This window comes from Rutilus rutilus, assembly GCF_951802725.1.
Source record: "Rutilus rutilus genome assembly, chromosome: 13".
In the NCBI taxonomy this organism is placed as follows: Eukaryota; Metazoa; Chordata; class Actinopteri; order Cypriniformes; family Leuciscidae; genus Rutilus; species Rutilus rutilus.
In genome coordinates, this window is record NC_140218.1 from 4,771,443 (window position 1) to 4,794,298 (window position 22,856).

The following is a 22,856-nucleotide window of genomic DNA, read 5'->3' on the forward strand; positions in this document are numbered from 1 at the left end:
ATGACATCTTCAAGCTACTCCCCTTCACCTTTACCAGTGAATATGTTCATATTACATTTTTATTGTTAGTTTGAATTCCATTAATTTGACAGACAGCATTCGCTGATGTTGACCAAGCTATCGCCAACGTAACCAGAGCTGCCAACTCTCACACATTCACTGTGAGACACACGCAAACACTTTTCACACGCTCTCACGCCACATCAATATTCTCACGCCACACATCAATATTCTCACGCACAGAAATATCGCGAAGCAAAGAGGACACGGAGACCGACAGACTAGACAGAGCAGGTTAGTTATGATATAAAAAAATCTCAGCTCTCAGATTCTGTCAATTTTATTACGCAATTCAAACAATAAATACCGTTTTGCCGCTTGTAAATGTTACACGACAGATCCCTAGCGCACGTGAACCGATCATCTCTACTAATAGTAAAAAAAACACGAACACTGTTGAAAGATACAGTAGGCTACAACTTACCAAAATGTATTCCTCATACATAATATCAACCAATCAGTGTTTTTTATCAGCATGAAGAGGTCAATAACAGCTGGAGAACAATTATGTCAGATTTACCTCAGGAAAGCCATTTAATAAACATAATATAGGTCACGTAGTTGGCAAGAAGAAAAGAGCTATAGAGATTGTGCTATATATCTGTACTATTACAATACTATATTTATGTACGTTATATATACGTTTATCGAACAGCCTTCGATACATTTCTATGTTATAACTTCCCGAAAAAACTACACAAACATATAAAACAAACTTCTAATGAAATACTAACAGCATCCAAAAGAAATGTTGCAAGTTCGGAGTCGAACCTCATTTCTTTCATGTCCATTAGTTGTCTCCAGCGATGGAAAGCAGTGCCAATGTTTACTCTGGTTCTGTTCCTTTTTTTATCAGATTTTATTTGAATGTAGTAGTGGCCTGTACTTTCCACACGATTGACATCAGGTTCAAGTACGCCCACAAGCCGTGCGAGTTATTCGTGTATTGCATGTTTGGCTGGTGGTTATGTTGCCCGCATACCGCCTCCCATGGCCGAAACTGGTATTACGACACCTGTCGGGCCGTGGCTAGTAATGCTAATGCTAATTCAGGTTGATATCTCTGCAGCACTATAACTTGTCATTTTTTTAATGACATCATCGCCCTTATTTCTTCTCATTCTTTTGATGCATGTAGCGTGTATTTTTACCTCAATTCTGACACATGGCACCTTTAATACAATGCACATTGAATTTGTCATTTCTACAACTTTTATAGCACTTCAATTGTAAAAATTGTGAGCCTGACATATTACATTTATTATCATCAGCACTCCATGTTCAAAGATTTACTAGCTGTCAGTTCATCTCTTATACGCTGCTGCCATCTAGTGGCTGTTAGTTGTAACTCTAAAAGTATGGGGAACTTCTTAATGTCTGTTTAGTCATTCATATTTTATCCTTCATTTGCTCTCCAGAAGCCATATTTGAGCACACACACACACACACACACACACACACACACACACACACACACACACACACACACACACACGTAGATTCCTTTAAATGTTAAGGGGAAGATTAAAAAAGAGAAACTGGATCTGTGAATTCTCACAGAATCACAATTGAATTCATATCTTGCTACTCAGTCAGAATCTTATTAACCTGGAGTCCCAGTCTCTGTCACAATAACCATATATGTAATGTTTTAGGCCTATTGGCAGACATCCGTTTAAAATGTAGGCAATGGCATATAAAGAAGCTTTTCTCCATATCCACTTCAGTTTCTCAGCTTGCACTTTAATTATTGATTAGGCTACTTCTGTACTGGTTTGCGCTTGGCAAAGATGTTCAGATATCTCTATGCCTAGTAGACCTACACCAAACGCTCATTAAAAAAGTTTTGCGCAAATCTGTAATGGAAACGCCCCTAGTGACAGTTTCATGTGAGAGTAACGTATGATCTTACCACAGTGTCTCCAGTTTACAGTGAGGATTCGCCAGTACAGCAGAAAACAGCTTCACTCCTGAGTCTCCTAGATTATTATCAGACAGATACAGATCTCTCAGGTGTGAGGGGTTTGATCTCAGAGCTGAAGCCAGAGCAGCACAACCTTCATCTGTCACACCACACCTCATCAACCTGTAGAGAACAATGACACACTCTTCACTCTCTCAGATCAAAACAGAAATCTTTGCTTTTCTTGATTGTGTTTATAATTTGTGCAATATCTCTTTTTTTAAACAATGAATTCAATATATCAGTAAATGTAACTGTTATTGTAAGAGATTATGTCTCTATGTGAGGGAGAAATATTATATGAAACTGATCAAATGGAATACATTGAATACATTACATACATTAAATATAATGTTTATATGCATACATTACAAATGCATATATTTGAATATTAATTTCTCACACATATATCATAAAAACTGGTTAAGTAGATCACAAATCAGGTCAGATAGGTAAGAGCTGAAGTGTGACTCATATATTTTGTTAAACCATTAATTTATAATGTTTAAGTAAGAACTGTTATAATGTTTTAACGGTGATGCTTGTTCTCAGTGTTACTTACCAAGCGCATCAAGTTGCTGTAACCACAGGCATCAGCTTCTGGAGAACTTCATCTGCTGTGTTCTGTGTGGCACTAATTGAAAATAAAAATTATTTAAAGTAAAAGTTCATTATTATTAATAATAATAATAATAATAATAATAAATATCATAAGTAAATAATACATTATACCTTCCTAAATACCCTCAAATAATAGTTTTAATGAAACACTGCTTTATAAAGGACATGTGAAAAAGTGGTTTTATATCTATAACTGTAGAAGCCTCGTATTCAGCCGTCACTGATTAGTCTCTTCTTCTTCTCGTTAGTGTTGCTGTGGCAGGGCTATTAGTCTGCATTTACACTACAACACTATTATGACACATCAGGTTTGTTTGTCCTGTCCGTTGCTATGGTTATCACCATGGAGACATTTAACTCCCGAGTTGGGCGGGGCGGGGGGGCAAGAAAAAAGTCGGGGCAAGAAAAGGGTATTTTTGTACCTGCATCAGCAAATTATTCGTAGAAATTAAGCACACGAGTTTGTTTGCTTGTTACTTGTTTATTTACATACTTGTTCATTTAATAATTTACTTAGTTTTATTGTCACAGGAAATGATGCGCACAAAATGTGAATCATTGTCCATCATTTTGCCAGCAACTGGTGATGAAGAAAAATGATGATGAGACATTAATCTAATTTATTTTCTTAATACTTCTCTTGTATAATAATAATATTAAAACTTCATTTAGGAAAAATACTTCCTATTAAATATCTTTATATTAACTGGCTTTTTTATGAATGCAATACAGTGACTGACAGCCGTCTGTGTCTCCCAGTGTCTTAGGGTGCTTTCACATCTGTAGTTCGGTACATTTGGTCCGGGCCAAGGGATAAAAATGATACTTTGTAGCATTTTTCAGGCGTTTTGGTTTCTTTTCACACCACACTTATCGCTCTGGTCCGGATCAGTTTATGAAACGAACCAAAATGCAGTCATGTGACAACATCCACATCACTCGTTGGCCAGATGGGTCTTGAACGTATTTTCATAACTGCACTTCGATTGTCAGAATTAACGTGCGGGAAAATTCCAACAGAACTCCCGGAATTAAGCAAAGAGGAGGAACATCCGGCAGACAACACACCACTTTTTACTATGGAGAGACGACTGCGTGGGCTGATTGTATCCCTAGTCATAGTTTATTATATAGTTTGTCCAAAGCGAGGATGCGGCTTAAAAAAATTTTTTATTCAATGCACGCGGCGAGTCACTTCAGGAGGAGGCGACGCGTGCATAACACGCCACCGTTTACTATGGAGAGACGACTGCGTGGGCTGATTGTATCCTTGGTCATAGGTTATTATAGTTTACACCACTTTAGACAAACAATAATATTTGAGAATGAAGCGAGGATGCGGCTGTTAATAATTTCTATCAGGCTCCGCACCTCCTCACAACTCCAAGTTTGTCCGCGAGTGCAAACTGTCAACAAACATTTCTCCTCATCCCATAATCACAGCGCTGCTGACTACGGCAACTGGTTTAGTCCAAAAATGCGCATTTCTTTGGCAGTTGGTTCTGTTCGAGGTCGGATCACGTTCTCACCACAAACGAACCGCTCCAGAGTTCGTTTCAAAGCGTACCGAGACCACCTCTTCGAGCAGGTCTCGGTACGCTTGTTTGGTCCGCTTTTGGTGCGCACCCGAGTGCGATTGCCGCATTCACACCAGCCCAAACGAACCGCACCAACGGGGAAAACGAACTCTAGTGCGATTCAACCGAACTAAATGAGGCAGGTGTGAAAGCACCCTTACATTATTGTCAGTTTAGTGTTCAGTGATTCATTTACACAGAAACAAAAGATAACATGTATGCCTTCATCTCCGAATACATTATCTGTGTCTTACATTTCATAATGAACTCAGATAAACTCAGTGCCGACTCGTTTTCCATCAGTTCTTTTACATTAATTAGAATGTGTGCAAAGGATTGTGGGAGATTGAAGAACACGAAGGATATACTTGATGCATCCTTCAAAATGAGCTGAATTAAAGACACAAAATGAAGTCTGTCTTCAAAACATCCTTCAAACTGAGACGGCCTTCAGAGGCGCTTGATGACGTGGCAGTCGAGATATGCAGTCTTACTAGGACACAGCCACGGTTTGAGGAACACGCGCAAATGATCTACAATATCCCAGAAATCAGTCTGTGCCCCGTGATTTAAACACCTCTGATCTCTGAGTTTCTCTTTGTTCATAATGTTTTAGACTGTAATGATTGCACTCAGTGTTACTTACCGATCATCTCTGTCTCCAATTAAGCTCCTCAGGTCAAACCTCTGCAGTGTCTCCTCTGAGGACAACAACACAAACACTAAAGCTGACCACTGAGACGAGGAGAGTTTCACATCACGTAATCCTCTAGACCACGTATGAGGTTTAGCTTCGTCCACTAGAGAAAGATCACCCAGTTCATTCAGACAGTGAAACAGATTGATGTATTTATCTGGAGAGGGATTCTCACTGATCTTTTCTTTAATATAGTCAGCTGTTCTCTTATTGTTGTGAGAGCTGTTTGCTGTCTGTGTCTTCAGTTCTTGTAAGAGACTCTGGTTAGACTTCACTGACAGACCCAGAAGGAAACGAAGGAAAAGGTCCAGATGCCCATTTTTACTGTGTAAAGCCTCATCCACAGCTCTCTGATGGAGATCCGATAGGGAAACTCTGCCTCCATTAGTTGGTTTGGTAATCTGGTCAAACACATTGATGTTATTGTTGATAAAGGAGAGATGCACATATAGAGCTGCTAGATGTTCCTGAATGCTCAGATGAACAAAGCTGAAGACTTTCCCCTGATACAAGCCCAACTCCTCTCTGAAGATCTGAGTGCACAATCCTGAGTAAACTGATGCTTCTGCCTCATCAATGCCACACTCGCTCAGGTCTTCCTCATAGAAGATCAGGTTGCCTTTCACAAGCTGCCGATAAGCCAGTTTCCCCAGTTTGACAATCATGTCTTCATCTTTCACTTTCTTCTCATAGTCCTTCTCATGTTTGATGTTGGTCTGAATGAGCAGGAAGTGTGTGTACATCTGAGTGAGAGTCTTGGGAAACTTTCCTTTCCGTGATTTCCTCAACATCTCCTCTAGAACAGTGGCTGAGATCCAGCAGAACACTGGGATGTGGCACATAATAAAGAGGCTCCTCGAGGACTTCAGGTGTGAGATGATCCTGTCGGCCAGACTCTCATCACTGATTCTCTTCCTGAAGTATTCCTGCTTCTGTGTGTCACTGAAGCCTCGTACCTCTGTCACTCGATGGACACACTCAGAGGGGACGAGATCCGCTGCTGCTGGTCTGGAGGTGATCCAGATGAGAGACGAGGGAAGCAGATTCCCCTCAATGAGGTTCTTCAGCAGCTCGTCCACTGAGGCTGATTCAGATATATCACACAACCTCACATCGCTCTTAAAGTTCAGAGACAGACGACACTCATCCAGACCATCAAAGATGAACAACACTTTATACTCATCACTGGATATGTCCATTTCTTTAGTTTCGGGGAAAAAGAGATGAAGAAGATCTGAAAGACTGAGTGTTTTGTCCTTCATCAAGTTGAGCTCTCTGAAAGCGAGTGGAAATATGAGCTGGACGTCCTGATTCTCTTTCCCTTCAGCCCAGTCCAGGATGAGCTTCTGCACAGAGACTGTTTTCCCAATGCCAGCGACTCCCTTTGTCAGCACAGTTCTGATGGGTTTGTCTTGTCCAGGTAAAGGTCTAAAGATGTCACTGCATTTGATCGGTGTGTCCTCTGGTTCTGCTCTCCTGGACTGTGTCTCGATCTGTCTCACCTCATGCTCATTATTGATCTCTCCACTTCCACTCTCTGTGATGTAGAGCTCTGTGTAGATCTCATTCAGGAGTGTTGGGTTTCCCTGCTTTGATATTCCCTCATACAAACACTCAAACTTCTGTCTCAGATTTGATCTCAATGTGTTGAGGACTTCAGCAGGATTAGAGTCATGGCTGCAAGATTAAAATACCACATTATTACACAAGTCAGAGAAGTAAATAGCCATAAATTACAAAACTATTTATGGGACACAGAACATCATTCGGTTTCTGAAATGTGTAAATCATTAATCATGTGTGTGAGTGATGTGTGATGTGAATTGCAGCACCTAAAATTAAACAACAACAACAAAGTCCTGAATTTTACCTGAAACCAGGAAACATGCTTTCATTAAAGTCTTGTGGTCGAATCACAGGCTTGGACACAGTTTTGTTTTTAACTGGTCTGGATGGAAGAGTTGACCTTAAATCAGAATGAAGAGGGTAAAGAATCAGACACACTGATATTGATGTAATTGTGTCATTAACTGAGTAACAGACCAACAGCTTTTACAGTGTGTGAATGTATTAACAATACAACACATAGAGCTTTACACAAGAGCACAATGATGATCATTAATAGACCGAAACCAGCAAGATTGTAACTCATTAAACTGCTGTATATTAATAACAATTTCATACAAATAAAATACAATAAGCACATCTTTTATAGAAATGATATACCTGAGATCAGGCCGTTTGTCTCCACTCTTAAACTTTAGTGGATGATTCATAGACCAGTTACTCTTCATAGACACACAGCTGGACTCTGGTTTTAATCTCTTCTGCTGGACTGAACTGGGTTTAAAACTAAGTAAAATATAAAGAATACAGACTTATAAAAGACCACATAAATGTTGTGTACTTTTGCTTTAATGTCTGTAACTGGTTTGCACTGTGTTTCACACTTTGATTACAATTATTTTGAGAAATTAACTCACTGGTTTAAAAATGTTAAGCATGAATCAACAATTGTACCAAAGCGACTGAGAAAACCGGTAATATTAGGAATTAGGAATTCAAAGCAAACAAATTGAAATCAACTATAGAATTATAGAACGATTCAACTCAGATGAACATCAACCATGATCACATGACTCTTCTCAAAGGCACAATGGAGGACGAAGGCTCGACCGACTAAAGAGACCAATGTTTAGCTGACCTTTAAAGATAAACCACCTTACTGTACTCTAGTAACGCTACTCTTGCTGTGAAACATCACTGTTCTGACCAGACACCGTGAAGCTTTCAACAAATCTGAACCCGTATTTATCAAGCCTCTGAGAATTACTCACAAGAACACTGCTAAGAATGGACTTAAGAGTAAAACAACTCTTGGCTCAAAGCTGTGCTTAGAAGTTAGTTATCAAGCATCTCAGTCGTAATTTAAGTGAAGTGTAGGACTAAATCTTAAGTGTCAGTCTTAGAGATGATTCACAACACTTTGCTGTGCCACAAACGGGATTTTGAATGATGACATAGGCATGGACCAATCACTGAAGAGATTTCCTTACATTTCCTTTAGTTTACATTCAACACTAATAATCATTCAATAAATCATTTTCAAAAGAATACATTGTGATACTCATTGCAGGGCTGTACAGTTACGAAAAGATTGGTCTGTGCGATGAATAAATGCGTGCGATACAGTTTTGTAAACTCCGTTACTTGTGTTTGTTTTCAGACATGATAACAGTCGTTTTATACTTGAGCTTATGCGATATCACGATTTTTGATCGTGGATGATTTAATGTCTCCACGATCTGCTTTTGAAGAAATATGGTAGAATCACATTCTATCAGCTGCAGTTCTGGCGCTCAGTCCCAATACTGTAAAACTCACATCACATGTTAACGCAGCGCTAGAGTTACACTCACAGGACTCTGCACTAGAGATGGCTCGATCCCACAATTTTGGTTTCGGTACGATACCAGAACCTAATACCTCGGTATCGATACTAAATCAATACCACAGCTGACAAATAACTAGCCTCAAAATTGAAGTGAGTTGAAACAATTTTATTAAAAAACACTGCTTGAAACTCTGCTGTATCGAATGTGCAAACAAAAAGTACCAAAATGTTAAGAAAAAATAAATAAAAGACAGTCAGGGAACATACAGTAGGTTAAATTTTGTTTTTGGGGAAAAAAAAAACTGAAATGATACAATTAAAATAGGTTAATATCTATAATAACTGATTAATATAGAATAATAATAGAATAATGAAATTACATGTAAACCATTAGCTGTCACGCATCATCAGAGAATTATCAACATTTATAGCATTTATTCATCTTGGTTTGATTACTGTTTGGTTTGTGTTTGGGTTCATATTAGTTTAATGCATTGCATAATGTTAACATGCCAAACATGTATTAGTATGTTTAAATAATAATTACTGATTGATCTAGATTAATAAATGCTAAAATACTGTTAGGTCAGGTTACCTAATGAATGTTGACAAATGTATCTGAAATGTAAAGTGTTATTCTAACATTCATATTAGTAATATCCGTATATTACTATTACTCTCTCTCTCTCTCTCGGCTGATTCCTCTAGGGGTCGCCACAGCAGCAGTGATGCCATTCATTTTACTATCACTAATACTAAAATTAATATCACTAATCTCAAAAATGATGAGACCTAAACTTCATTGGCTCTAGCGTGTCATGCAAGCACATTTGAGCTTTCGTGTTTACCGTGTCATATTTAATTGATAAGCTCTGATGTAACTTATGTGCGCTGATCAGTGTTGTGAATAAAAGTCTAAATGAAATCAGTTGAATGACGGACTCACCTGTCGATCTCTGAACTCTTTGAACAAGTCAGGATGAGCAAGTGACAGTGCTTAGCCAGATTTGATGTGTTGCCTCCCGTGGCTAATTTAAAGCAGCGTTTGTGGAGTGGTGCATTGAGGTCTGTTGCTTCACCTTTCTCATTACTTTTGTAGGCAAAGTAATGCCATATTTCACTCCTACTGCTCTCTTTATTTATTCATTTCGGGCGTGTAGAATGAGCTTCATCTGTTTGATCCATCGTGTTCCTCTGTTGTCACCGTTTGCCGGTTTTGCGTGACCCGCGTCAGTTTGGATAGCGCACTGCCGCCTAGCGCATAGTTCGAATTACAGGGGGTACTGAAATATCCTACTGGGGGTACTGAAATGTCCCAAAGGGACAGAATTATCAGTTTTGGGGGGGTCAGATAATTTTTCTGATATTATGAAAAAATATAATTACAGTTACAATACAAGTCAACTCCTATTTTCACTGTAGGAACATTTTAATGTAAAGCGATTTCAAACACCCCTATTGTGGACCGTACCATTTTTAACCACCGTGGCTAGAAGCAACGGAGATAGAGAACGACTTCGGCCCTGTCCCAAATGGCACACTCCGGACTTGTGGACTTCCTCAGAGTCCACACTTTGGTGACGTCATGTAGTGCAGACCTATAGGGCCCTTGGCGCGAGTCCACGAGGGCGCATTGAGAGGTATTTTTGGGACAGACTCGATCGTCACGCCGGAAATAACGGCCTGTTTTTTTTTTTTTTTTTTTTGCATTACAATATATATCATTACAATGGAAATAATACAAAACAATGAACATGAACATGTGGGGATACAGAGAAAATTAAAGTAAATAATAACAGTAAATAAAATATTTTTACAATTTATATAAAACTTGTTCTATAATACAGGATATTTTCGAAGCTCTTTTATTGGAGGGGATTTTTTGAAGTGAAGAATAACTGTAAATCATAAGCAAAAAATTTGCAACTAGGTTTGAATTTAAGGTATATTGCTTTGTGAATATGATATTTACCCATCGTACAGAAAAAGTTTAATATATCATCTAGCTTTTTATTTTCAGAGAAATCAGAGTGAAAAATAACCTTACTGACAGAAATACAGGCCTGGTTGTTGTTGGACAGGAGAAATCACATTTTTTGCGCTCCAGCGTCTCATCTCCACGTCCACTACACAGCCTAATTTTACAGTTCTATATTTTGATATTGTGCATATCACCTGGGCATTAGACAATAGATATATCATGCTTATTTAAATGATGTATACAGTTGTACATAATAATACATAATGTTACATTTGAACTAAGATTGCAATTTTAAAACATAATGAAAATGTGCATGAGTTTCAGATGAATTTACAGGTTTCAATATTCATATGTTTACATATGACTCAGTAAAGCCCTGATATTCGGTTCTATTTATTTAATGAATCATAATGTGATCGTATTATTCAACGCACTATTATTATGTTTGAGACATCAACCACTGGTCGATGACCATAATGTTTGTATAAACTGTAGGGAACAACTGGTACATTTAGGTCATAAAAACTGTAATATTTTCTTCTCAGCCATGTCAACAATTATCCGTGAGTGAAATCTCCTCCCATCCGTTGTGTGATTGGCCTTTCGCAAGGATTCCTGGGTAGTTAAAGTGCGTGAAGCCTGCTTCTATGCGGGCTTCGCGGAAGACCGCTTCAAGGGTACAAAGGGGGCGCTGCTGAGCACACTTCAGAGCGGTAAAATGCTGAATGGGACAGCCTACGGACTCGTAGACTCAGCGAGCACGCGCAATTCAAGTCCACGAGACCGAAAGTCCACATGAAGTGCGCCATTTGGGACAGGGCCTTCAACTTCTCAAGCAAGTGTCAACGTTTAATGACAAAACGCTAGTTTCATAAAGTATCATTCTTTTCAACATTCCTTATTTGTATATTCAAAAATATTTAAAATAATCTAATTTAATACAGTTATAATTTTTCGCGTGACCCGCGTCAGTTTGGATAGCGCACTGCCGCCTAGAACTTCGAAACAGCAGCGCATCAAATACCGAATTGAGCAAAATTATGATATTGTACCGTTTGAAATATAATATATACCAGTATTTTTGCAGTACCGGTATACCGCGCATCCCTACTCTGCACTTATTCGCAATCACAAAAGGTCATTATTTGCTCGTGCTTTAAAGCTTTGCCAGGTAAACATTTCATTAGCGTTCTGTTCTGACATGATGAATTCCTGAATGAATCAGCCGTTTGTAGGGCCCTAGAATTTCCACGATTGCGGAATTGCCAAATTAACGCGGAATCTAGTGTTAAAGTGTTATTGCGCAGAAGTTTACATTTTTGCAATAAAATTCTGTTTTTGTGTGGTGTTTAGTCATTTTGACACGAATACATATTAATAAATGTCATTTTGATGTTTGAAAGTCTCTAGGTTTTGACAAATGCAAATATAAATGTTATTTAAAAAAATATTATCGATTTTCAAATACTGCACCTGTCAATACTGAACGAAATATTCTATAGCCTATTTTGTCAACACTGCCGATGTTGTCTTTGCTGCTATATATTTATGTTTAACATGAAGTATAGGCCTTCCACAACTCTCTCCCCATATGTCAAATATATCACCAATTATCATATGTCACCTATCAGCAACAGTGCAGCGTCAGACACGTTTCTGGTGTGTAAAGACATGGAAAAAGCCACGCAAACGCCACGCAGCTGACACGCAACAGAAACACCACGCAGCCAGTGTGTCGCCGGCCTAACTAAGCCCTCAGTACCGAGCCGAGCGGTTCCCACGTGGCTTTTATGTCAAGCGAACTCTTGTTGTGTAAGTTTTGTAAGTTGTCAACATTCCGTTGACTGGAAGCGCAAAAATACATGCACTGACCACCTGTTATCCAAAAGCCATGTGAAGAACAAGAAGTACAATGATAACGCTATTAAAGCCACCATGTACCTCAATAAATTTAAGGTCATTCCTTTTTATGTGTGTACATTTTAAACACTTTTTACGACTAAAATAACAGTAAAGGGTAAAAAAAAAAAAAAAAACTGAATTCCCACAAAATTAAAAAGGATAAAAAGGATTTTGCAAAAATTAAAATGGAAAAACGGAATTTGGGAAAAAATAAAACGGATTTTATAGGGCCCTACGTTTGAATGAATCGTTTGAATAAATGACTCAATGACTCGGTCTCCTGCCGCCTCCTACTGGCGGTTTAGTTTCGTGTTTAAAAGAATCATTCTTTCCAAAATTTCTTAATTGTATATTCAAAAAATATTTAAAATAATCTCATTACATTATTTAATGCAGTTTAATTTGATTGGTAACATCCCTTTAGCATCTTATTATTCTATTTTAATTTATTGATGAAATTTAAGAATATTAAATGAAAGATGACGCATTAGGGAAGCGATTAGGGAAATAAGCGATTAGGGAATCGATTAGGGATGAGGGAAAAATGCCCTTTATAAAGGTTAAAATATTATAAATCTGCCGATTTATATATGTCAAAGCTGACTGAACAGTGATGAGAATATTGATTCAGAATAAATTACATATAATTATTTATAATTTATCAGAATATTATTTTTTTTTCCTAGATAAACAAATGTTTTTACTCGGACAAGTGAATGACCGAACTGAGGACAATCAAATGAAAAGGCTTAATGTTGAGACCGGATTTATTTTGTTATTATTATTCATTTATTTACCCATAAACTTGTCTTTAGGAAGCCATACGTTACAGTGGCAAGAACAACTTTGTGAAAGCTTTGTGGGTGATGGACAGGGTTTACATTAAGACAGGAGTGTGCCTTAATCTAGTTAATCGTGCATTTCTTTTCTTTTATTCCACAGCTGATGTGTGCAGTTTTTTTTTATTGCTTGCATTAAAATAATTTTCTCTTGTTTTGCTTTTTAATTGCAGTCTTTTTCTTCTGCCATTCATGCTTATCAGCTCCATGCAATCTTAAGCTTTTCTTGGTTCAGCTGCACACAGTCTGAAAAGGGTTTATGGCAGTTTGATAAAATAAAAGAGCCTTTCTAAGAGCCATCGTTTAAGCTGTTGACTTTTCTACCTTGAGAAAGAACGTTAAACGAACAACCAATGATGAACCACGAATCAAACCAACCACTGGAGTCACATGGACTATTTTAACAAATCTTTCTGGGCCTTGAAAGTTGCAATGACGTTGCAGTCAGTGGAGGGACAGAAAGCTCTCAGGTTTCATCAAAAATATCTTCATTTGTGTTCTGAAGATGAACATAAGTCTTACGGGTTTGGAATGACATGTTTTTTATTTTTAGGTGAACTAACCCTTTAAGACTAAAATGACACTTTGAGAAGCTTGATAAATACGGGCCCTGAACCAGCAGTTAAAAAATCCACTCAGCTTTACACCTACTCCATTATATAAAGGTGGAAAAGATCTCAGCTTACATTTACTTGATGTCATTGCTAATATTAGACTGACTGACTGAGAAAAATTATGATTCTAATTCAAAAGTGTCGCACTATAAGCACATCTTTTATAGAAATGATATACCTGAGATCAGGCCGTTTGTCTCCACTCTTAAACTTTATTGGCTGATTCATAGAGCAATTACTCTTCATAGACACACAGCTGGACTCTGGGTTTGAGCTCTTCTGCTGGACTGAACTGGAACAGAGAACAGATTCAGTTTAATCCTTTAGATTACTGTGAATACATTTATCCTGCATCAAAAAGTACTTTGAGGAAACAATGATCTTTTTACTGAATATTTCAATTTACTGAATATTTCATTTTAGTAAAAAAAAAAAAGGCAAAAAAATCTTCTTTTTTCTGTAAACTGTCTTTGATCTGTTTGTGTGTGTGTGTGTGGAGGGGTGGAGGTGTGGGGGTAATGGTAATGTAATGTTTGTTGAAAGTACCTGCATCCTGGAGAACAATCTCCATCTCTGGATCCTTGTGAATCAGCCATGATGAAGCTGCAGGAGAATCTGATGAGTTTGATCTCCTCCACTGACTCTGAATGAAGAAACATTCACACACTAAATTAAATGATTAAATTAAACAACCTTCATAATTTAGCTGAACATATCTGGAGTGTGGGAGAAAAGGATCATGTGACTGCGTTAACTCGAGCTCATAGGGCCTTTTCACACACACAAGTCGACCGTTGATGTTCGGGTGAAAAAGAAAACAAACCCCGACACACATCGACACACACTGATCCGATACAAAAAAAGAAAAAAAATACGTGTTTGTTGACGTTTGTGTGAATTGGCCTATGTGTGTTTACACATAAGCTAAACTTCTGGAGAATCACAAACATCACGAAACACAAAGGAAACATTTAAGTGAAAAGGAAAAAAACCTTTATTTAAGGTTTCATATCAAACAATCACGTAAAATATCCTCCAGAGATTCATATTAATATGAGAAAGTCACACATTAACACTCACCTTGATCAAACTTTTACAAGATACAGGCTCTCAAATCCTCCAGCTTTAACATCATAAAACTACACTTCAATCCCTTTATAATGGCTGATAAACACTTTGATGTTCTGTTTTTTTCCGTGTCGTATTTCGCATTTCTCCTGCTTAAAATGGCGACAGGAAAACTTACTTTCACTTTCTATTTGTGACGAGAGAGAGAGAGAGAGAGAGAGAGAGAGACGCAAACAGAGTATGGCAGGTGATCGGGGTCAAAAGTCTTTATACGAAACGCGTGATTTTGACCATAACACTCACAGCAGCCAATGAAATTGTTGTATTTGAGACTATATTGTTCTACCTACCTTGATTATATTTTCTGCTATATTTGCTTATTTATTCAATCCAGGCAATTGGTTGATGAAAAATGTATTAAAATTAAGATACAATTTATACAAAACGAAATTCACTTTAAAGAAAGGCTTTCTACTAAACAAAACTTAATGAAGTGGTCAAAATCATGTCTGACCCACTCCATATATTGCGCATCCTATCTTACTCGTGCTGTTCACTTTTCATAATCAACATAGATGGAAAAAAATAACATTATAATATTTTAACAAATATGAAACTAAATGCGCTTTTTGAATGGCTACAACAGTATAGTAGGCCTACAGACTCTCTATTTGTACAAATTGCTGCACATTCATTTAATTCTGAATTTTGCACACACAAGTTGAAAGGCATTTGTTCAAATCAAGTTCACGGATAGGCCTAATTTATTAATCATTATGATACTAAAATCATAACAAAGTAGGCTATATGTACAAAAAATCAGATGAGCGCAGAATATGAACGCAACGTTTAATTACACATTAAGCATTTTCCTCCCATAGAAAACCATTATAAGAATGCTTAATGTGGCTTAATGCAGATTAGAATGTCCCCTTATTATGTCGAAATAACGAGATATTATGTCGAAATAACGAGTTATGATGTTGAAATAACGAGATATTATGTCGAAATAACAACTTCTTATGTTGGAATAATGAGATATTATGTTGAAATAACGACTTAATATCTCGAAATAACAAGATAAGTTCTTTTTTTTCCCTTCAAAATGCGGTTCAGGGCTTCCATAGAATACAGCCTGAATATAATTTATATTAATAATTTACAGTATAATAATAATATTTTTGGGGGTGCTATCGGGGTGCTTTGGTCTTTCTTGGTGGGGTGCTGAAGCTCCTGCTAGCTCCTCCCTAGCGCCGCCCATGAATGACACTGAAGTAAAAACATTAAAGACACCGTTGGACATTTTGGAGGACGATTTACACACAGAAACCAGAAGTTACTGTATGAAAATGATCTTAACTTAACTTTCTACTTAGGGTTAGTAAGGTAGGTTAGGTAAAGTCTGTGTTATGAAACATCCCAGAAGTGTTTGTTTATCACCTGATATCATAATGGAGATTTTATTATAACTAGTTGAGCGAGTCTCACCGCGCTGCTGTGACGTCAGATCCTCTGAGCTGTGGGGGGGAATCCGCAGGACTCTCGTCTTCAGCTCTTTACACATGACACACCAGTAGTGATGTGACTTATTAATGCCATGAACCAGAACAATACAATGAGACATAATCATTCAAAGTAAAACAAATACAAGTAAATAAAGTAAAATAAAATAAGAACAGTGTCAGAGAACAAGAAAAAAAGTATTACAAAGTTAAAGATGCATTTAAAAAGAGAGGTAGGAATTGGATCAAGAGAACAAGTGGACGGTTTCAGTTCTACTACCTTTCTTAGGGTCTCAACATCAACCAAAGTAAACCTTTCCATTTGGATAGTATTATGTGCGCTAGGTAAAGGAGAGAACATAGTAATCTTGTTTTTGTTTACAGAGCAGATTCCTAATCTAATATTTATAACTTTATCTCTGAAGTAGCCAGCAAACTCTTCACATCTGGAACTTGGTAACGCAGAACTGCAATCAATATTGTGATTTATTAGTGAATCTATGGTACTAAATAAGAATCGTGGGTTACTAATATTTTCATTTATACGATTTGAAAAATAAGCTTGCTGTGATTTTTGAACTTCTTTGTTACAGTTTTTGAGATTTTCAGAGAGTATATTAAGGTGTATTTCTAATTTTGTTTTTCGCCATCTTCGTTCAGCACTTCTACTGTTTCTTTTCATTTTCATGGTCAGATTTGTCTTCCAAGGAATAACCCTTTTATTAGTGTCCCTTTTTGTTTTCAATGGAGCAACTGCATCAAGAGCTGTTCTCAATTTATTATTAAACTCATCAACTAAGACATCACAGGACGATGGTAAAATATTCTTTTCATAAGTCCTATAATGCATTGTGAATTTTTTTTGCTACTTCAGAGGTAATAAAACGTTTTTTAACGATACGTTCAATTGTGTAAGGCACAGAAGGATCAATACTATTAAAAAAACACACACAAAAATGATCGGATAATGCCAGATCAACAACAGAAGTTATATTGGTGTTTAATCCATATGATATGACTAAATCCAATGTGTGACCATGTTTGTGAGTCGGTATGTTTACATGCTGTTTAAACGACATACATTCTAGCAGTTCCAAGAATTCATTTGCTCTGATATCTGACAGATTATCAACATGTATATTAAAATTCCCAGTTAAAACAATTGTCTTAATTCATATGAATAACAGAGAGCATGTCAGAGAAATCCTTTATGAAGGGAGATATAGGTGATTTTGGAGATCTGTATAGTGTCACTGCAAGAAGACGTAGTTGGAAGTTTAAAAGAATAGTGTTATGTTTTGCAATAATTCACAGCAGAACAGACGAGATCAACCAGCTAGCATCAACTTAACTTGTTTCTCTTTTTATTTTTTTATTCTTCACTGTTCTTACCAACATCCAGTACAATGTATTGTGAACTACATCGCCCTCTACAGGTTAAGCCGTAACTCAATACACAACATATTTCCCCTCTTGTTTAGGAAGCTTACCAGATAAAGTAAGATTAATACGCCGTCTCTTAAATCACTTAGACCTCGACTGTAATATAATGCAAACTTAAATGTTTCCTTATTTATACTTAACATTAGCATCCTTTTCTTTCCAATAATAGTATCAATTTAACAGTTATAGCATGTAACATTATGTTGAACTCACTTCTAACAGAAGTGTTAATCTTAAGCGGAATTAAACAACCAATTTCACAAGCAAAACAGCATTCAAATGATAGTTTTCTCTTCTTTCCCCCCTCCCCCAAAGGCCATGAGGAGGATTAATGTACATAATCACTAAGCCATGCAGGCTTCTTCCTGACCCTGGCAGACACCCGCACGTCACCATCCAGCCGTTGTGCAGGTCCCGACTCAGGTACTGGAACATCCAGCATTTGGGCAGGTTCCAGCACAGGTACCGGAACAGAACCGTCAGTGGTGTCTGTTACCCTGTCAGGGACGAGAGAGAGATGAGTGGCGTTCCAGGTGCGTCCATCTTCCAGCACATACGCATTTGCACCAGCTCTCCGTACCGCCCTGGCAGGTCTATGGAACTTTGACAGTCCTTTCTTGACATGGAAGGGTTTCCGTACTCTTACTAGACTTCCCTCTTTGATCTTTGGTACTTGTGCACCTCTCCTCACATCTGTGTAAGCTTCTGATGCATTTTGTTCAGAGATGACACGGTTGCGCAGTTGCTTCTCTGTCAGCAGAGTAGATTTGCTTGCTAGATTTAGATTAGATAGACTAGATTAGATTTGCAGTTGAACATGAGTTCATATGGTGACACTCCTGTTGTACTGTGTGGAGTTGCACGGTACGTGAGCAAGAAGTCCTGTATGAATGGTTTCCATGATTTCCTCTCCTGCTCGGCAGTAAGAAGTGTCTCTTTGAGAACGCGGTTCCAGCGTTCAATGGCTCCGTTTGTTTGTGGGTAATACAAAGACACTTTCCTGTGTGTAATGTCCCTCACTGCCAGGAATTCTGCCAACTCGCTCGAGGTAAACTGTGTCCCATTATCACTAATGAGTTCTGTGGGGTTGCCGAAGTGGGCAAACACAGTAGACAGGAAGGTGGTGACAGCCGTGGTTGTGATTGAGTGTGTAAAAGCCACCTCCGGCCACATAGCGGCAGTCCCAGTTCGCAGACTCGAACGGTCTGACGATGTCAATTCCTACTTTCTGCCATGGACCGTCTGGCAGTGAAACTGGCTGAAGAGGAGCAGCGTGCGTCTTAGCACTTTTATCACTCATCTGGCAGGTCACACATGCACTAATGCTGTCCTGCACCCACATGTCCATGCCAGGCCACCAGTATAAGTCACACAGCCTCTGCTTGGTGCGCACAACACCCTGGTGAGTTTCATGTGCCAGGTCCATTTTCTATCATTTGCACCGTATTAATTTCCAGAGTAACTACTTCTCCTACCTTGGCCGTGGTTTGCTTGGACTTACACACACGGGCTAAGTGTCCGACCTTATTGCAGTTTCGGCAAGTCACTTTCCTTGCAGGGCAGTCCTGAGCATTTGCCAGGTGAGCTGCTGATCCACATCTAAAACAGCTTTGATCCTGTTTCAGTGCTGCTGCAGGCTCTGCGGAGGGACTGCTCTTTGCTCTGGTTCTGAATGGACGTTTCGGTCTCGCCTTCACCACGTGCACTGGAGCGTGCGGCTCCGAAGCTCGAGTCTGGGCATGTCCGATGGCTGCTTCCACTTGACACGCCAACTTTACTGCTGTGTCCAGAGTGAGATCTGCCTCAGTTTGTACTAACAGTCTTTCACGTATTTTTAAACAGCTAGCATGCTCAATAAGTTGGTCCCAAATCATTTCATCTGTGTTCCCAGCAAACCCGCACGTTGTAGCTAACTCACGTAGCGCGCCCACATACTCGGCTACAGTCTCATGCGGTCTCCGTACTCTCTGTCTAAACTTGTGTCGTTCCACCACGACATTTATTGCTGGACTGAAATGTGCACGCAGTGCATCCACTGCTGAATCATAGGTTGTACCTACATTCGTGAGTGTATAAAATACACGTTGGCCTTCGGTGCCCAGGCACTGTAGGAGAATAGCACGTTTCCACGTGTCGGGCCAGTTGTCCCCCTCCGCGTGAATAGCAAGCAGAAAATTCCCGAACATTTTCATCCACATATCGAACGGAATGGTAGGTTGTCCACTGCCTGGCAGGAACAACGCAGGGAGAGGCACACCGGCAGTCGCCATCCTCGTCGCCAAATTTGTTATGTTTTGCAATAATTCACAGCAGAACAGACGAGATCAACCAGCTAGCATCAACTTAACTTGTTTCTCTTTTAATTTTTTTCTTCTTCACTGTTCTTACCAACATCCAGTACAATGTATTGTGTACTACATCGCCCTCTACAGGTTAAGCCGTAACTCAAAACACCACAAATAGCATTATATTCAAAAGTAGTAAATGTACCAAGGTCTATGTCCCTTCCCTTTAGGGTTTCTCTGTAGATTGCTGCAGTCCCTCTGCCTCTTTTTACATTTCTAGTCGAAAGAGAAAGTCACATCAGAGAGTTTTGTGTTTATGTCCAGTACCTTAGCTCCGGGAAAACAGTGGACTGCTGCTTTACTCCCGTGGGAATTGAGTGAAAGTCCCCGAATGATGGAGTCACCGATCACTACAGTAGAGACAGGCGATGGCAGTGAAAGTCATTCAGATCTGAAGACACAAAGTTGGGAGCGTACAGACCTTTATAAAACCAAGTCACAAACTGTGATATATTTTTCTCATCCTCTGTGACTGTATTATTAAAGGTGAACTAAGTAACTTTTTTACCTTAACTGAACAGCTTCGGAGTCATTGGAATGGTTATATTACTTATTTCTGGTTGAATGGTGGTCGTTTCGCACCCCCCTGGTGCCCGTGAGCGGAAAATCCGCACTTGCAACTTTGGGGCGGTGGGCCGCTGGCCGCCGCGTCAGGAAGTATCGTGTGATATCAGGTCTCGCGATGTAAACAATTGCTTTACGGCCAAAAGAAATCCGCTAAAATGCAGTCATTATTGCGCTCCCTCACGCTGTCCGAACCTGAATGAAGAAGACTTTTTAAAGAATGTCCCATCTGCTTTGATGTCGTTGATCTACTAGCCTCTGGTGTCTGAGAATCACTAACGAGTTTTCACAACAGTGTTGTCAAATATCTATTCCGAAGCTGTGGGGGGAGCTCTAGAGAGAAACCTGCGAGCAAAAAGCGAGAATACAGCGAAGAAATCCCGAAGCTACTGAGTGCTGCTTTAATCAACAATTTGTTTATAGAGGTCAATTCGCCATTTCTTTTTTCCAAATTAAAAAAGTTCTTAGTATTTCTTTCCCCCTGTTCCAACCATTTATGTCTTGATCTGATAAATACAGCCTCTGCTTTTTCTTCATATATGTTATCCAGTTGTACTTGTAATATTGACAAATCCATTAGTTCCTGTGTGTTCAAATTGTATTTACTCGATAGGCGCATTATTCCTTTGATAACAATGTATTCTTTTTGTCTTTTAAAGGTGCTGTATGTAACTTTTCTACTAAAATGAATCCTTTTTTTATTGCCTGTGTGTGAAGGGGTTGTAATCTCACATTAAAATGATCCACTTTGCGGGTTTTGCGATTACCTCGGAAAGCAAGTATTCTTATTTTTATGTGAAGGTGCCGGGTCGGATTTACCGCGAAATCCAGTGACGTGACCTGCACGCGCGCTCCCGAGCCTCTCACCTCGTCTAGCTTTGCACTCAACAGCGACGACACTGCAACTTATGACATGGACTTATGACTTATGCAACTTATGACATGTCTGATAACACTAAGAAACGACCTGCGCCCAGCACAACACAGACTCCAACACAAACTCCACATATTGAAAAAAAAAAAGAAAAAAAAAAGAAGTTTTTTTCTGCTGAAGCTCGTAAGGCCAGACGTGAATGGCATGAACGAACTTCGGGTGAAAAAACACAGCTCAACATCGGCAGGGCATTTGAATCATGGAAAAACCTTATATACAAACCTAGAATGTACATTTCCTGAAGAAAATGTGAAGTGGTGCTTGCAGTGGCAAAATTTGGCACGGTTGCTAGGGCTCCATACTTATCATGGTACGAGCATGGGAGCATTAGTTCAACGTCAAGCTGATAAAAGCTGATAAAAGTAGCCTATTATTGTAACGTTGCAGTGGGAGTTTACCTTAGTTTCCAGCATGTTGTGTGATGCTTTCTCCGGTGTGTTGCGTCTCGGTACCCACAGTGCTCGCTCATAAATTCGAGCACGCGCTTGTAAACTTATTGGTTGCAATCTGAAACATCACCGCTAGAGGTCGCTGAAAACTACATACAGCACCTGGGTATGTAATTCCTGGGTATGTAAAGCAGGTGGGGTATGTAATTCTTTTTTTTGGCCATTTTTTCAAAATCACTTGAAATCTTATTCCTAACCCACTTACAGCCACTGAGTTAGAGGCATGAAATGAAAATTAAGCAATTTAATCATCTGTGGAACGGGCAGGACTCGAAAACTCGAAAAAGCGTCAATCAAACGGTCGTACCATACCCCCCTCTCCCCATCCATGTCCATGTTCTTCGAATGGGTGGAGTCAAAGGAAAGAAGGTAGGACCATTTGAGTTGTGTATTTTCAAAATCTGCTGGCCATTTTGCAAATCACATACCCCACCTTTAACTGAAGCAATCGATTCCCCATTGAATCTAATTTAGTATTTCATTACTTCCCAATGTTCTCCATAGACATTTGTTATTTTAGCCTGAGACCAGTGCTTATCAATTAACTTTGATGCCATCAGTTTAAAATTGTGATCATCTAATAACTTTTTATTCAGTTTCCAATAACCCCTTTTAAATTTAGATTCATCTGGACCGTGAATATTTATCAAGAGTGATATACCCTTATGGTCAGTTAAGACTGACGGCTCTACAGAAACCATCTGGACACACTGTTCCAGTTCATGTGATATTAGGTACAAATCAATGCGTGATTGTTTGGAATAATCTTTGTTGCTCCATGGAGCAAATATGAACTTCTAACTATAAAAAAGGTTCAAAGTTGAACCTATAGGTTCTATAGACCTTATGTAGCCCCGCCCCTTTTCAGCTCTGCGCTCATTGTCTTTTGACTTCCGGTCTGTA

General features: G+C 38.8%; 1 protein-coding gene across 4 annotated transcripts in view; it reads right to left on the reverse strand.

Annotated features, from left to right (window-relative positions):
• The window catches only part of LOC311302546 (NLR family CARD domain-containing protein 3-like), a 32,602-nt gene extending 17,691 nt beyond the window's left edge, over positions 1–14,911 (reverse strand). For 2 of the 4 annotated variants that reach the window (XM_084428525.1, XM_084428524.1), the window contains exons 1-8: positions 14,729–14,911; positions 14,195–14,291; positions 13,827–13,940; positions 7,145–7,270; positions 6,789–6,884; positions 4,868–6,595; positions 2,586–2,657; positions 1,973–2,146 (exon numbers count right to left, since the gene is read on the reverse strand). In XM_084428525.1, coding sequence (XP_084284651.1) covers positions 2,594–2,657; positions 4,868–6,595; positions 6,789–6,884; positions 7,145–7,270; positions 13,827–13,940; positions 14,195–14,244 — 2,178 coding nt within the window. In that variant the 5' untranslated portion in view covers positions 14,245–14,291; positions 14,729–14,911 and the 3' untranslated portion in view covers positions 1,973–2,146; positions 2,586–2,593. The remainder of the gene's footprint in view (positions 1–1,972; positions 2,147–2,585; positions 2,658–4,867; positions 6,596–6,788; positions 6,885–7,144; positions 7,271–13,826; positions 13,941–14,194; positions 14,292–14,728) is intronic. The other 2 variants (XM_084428526.1, XM_084428523.1) reach the window with 2 other exon arrangements.
• Between the last annotated feature and the right edge of the window lie 7,945 nt (positions 14,912–22,856).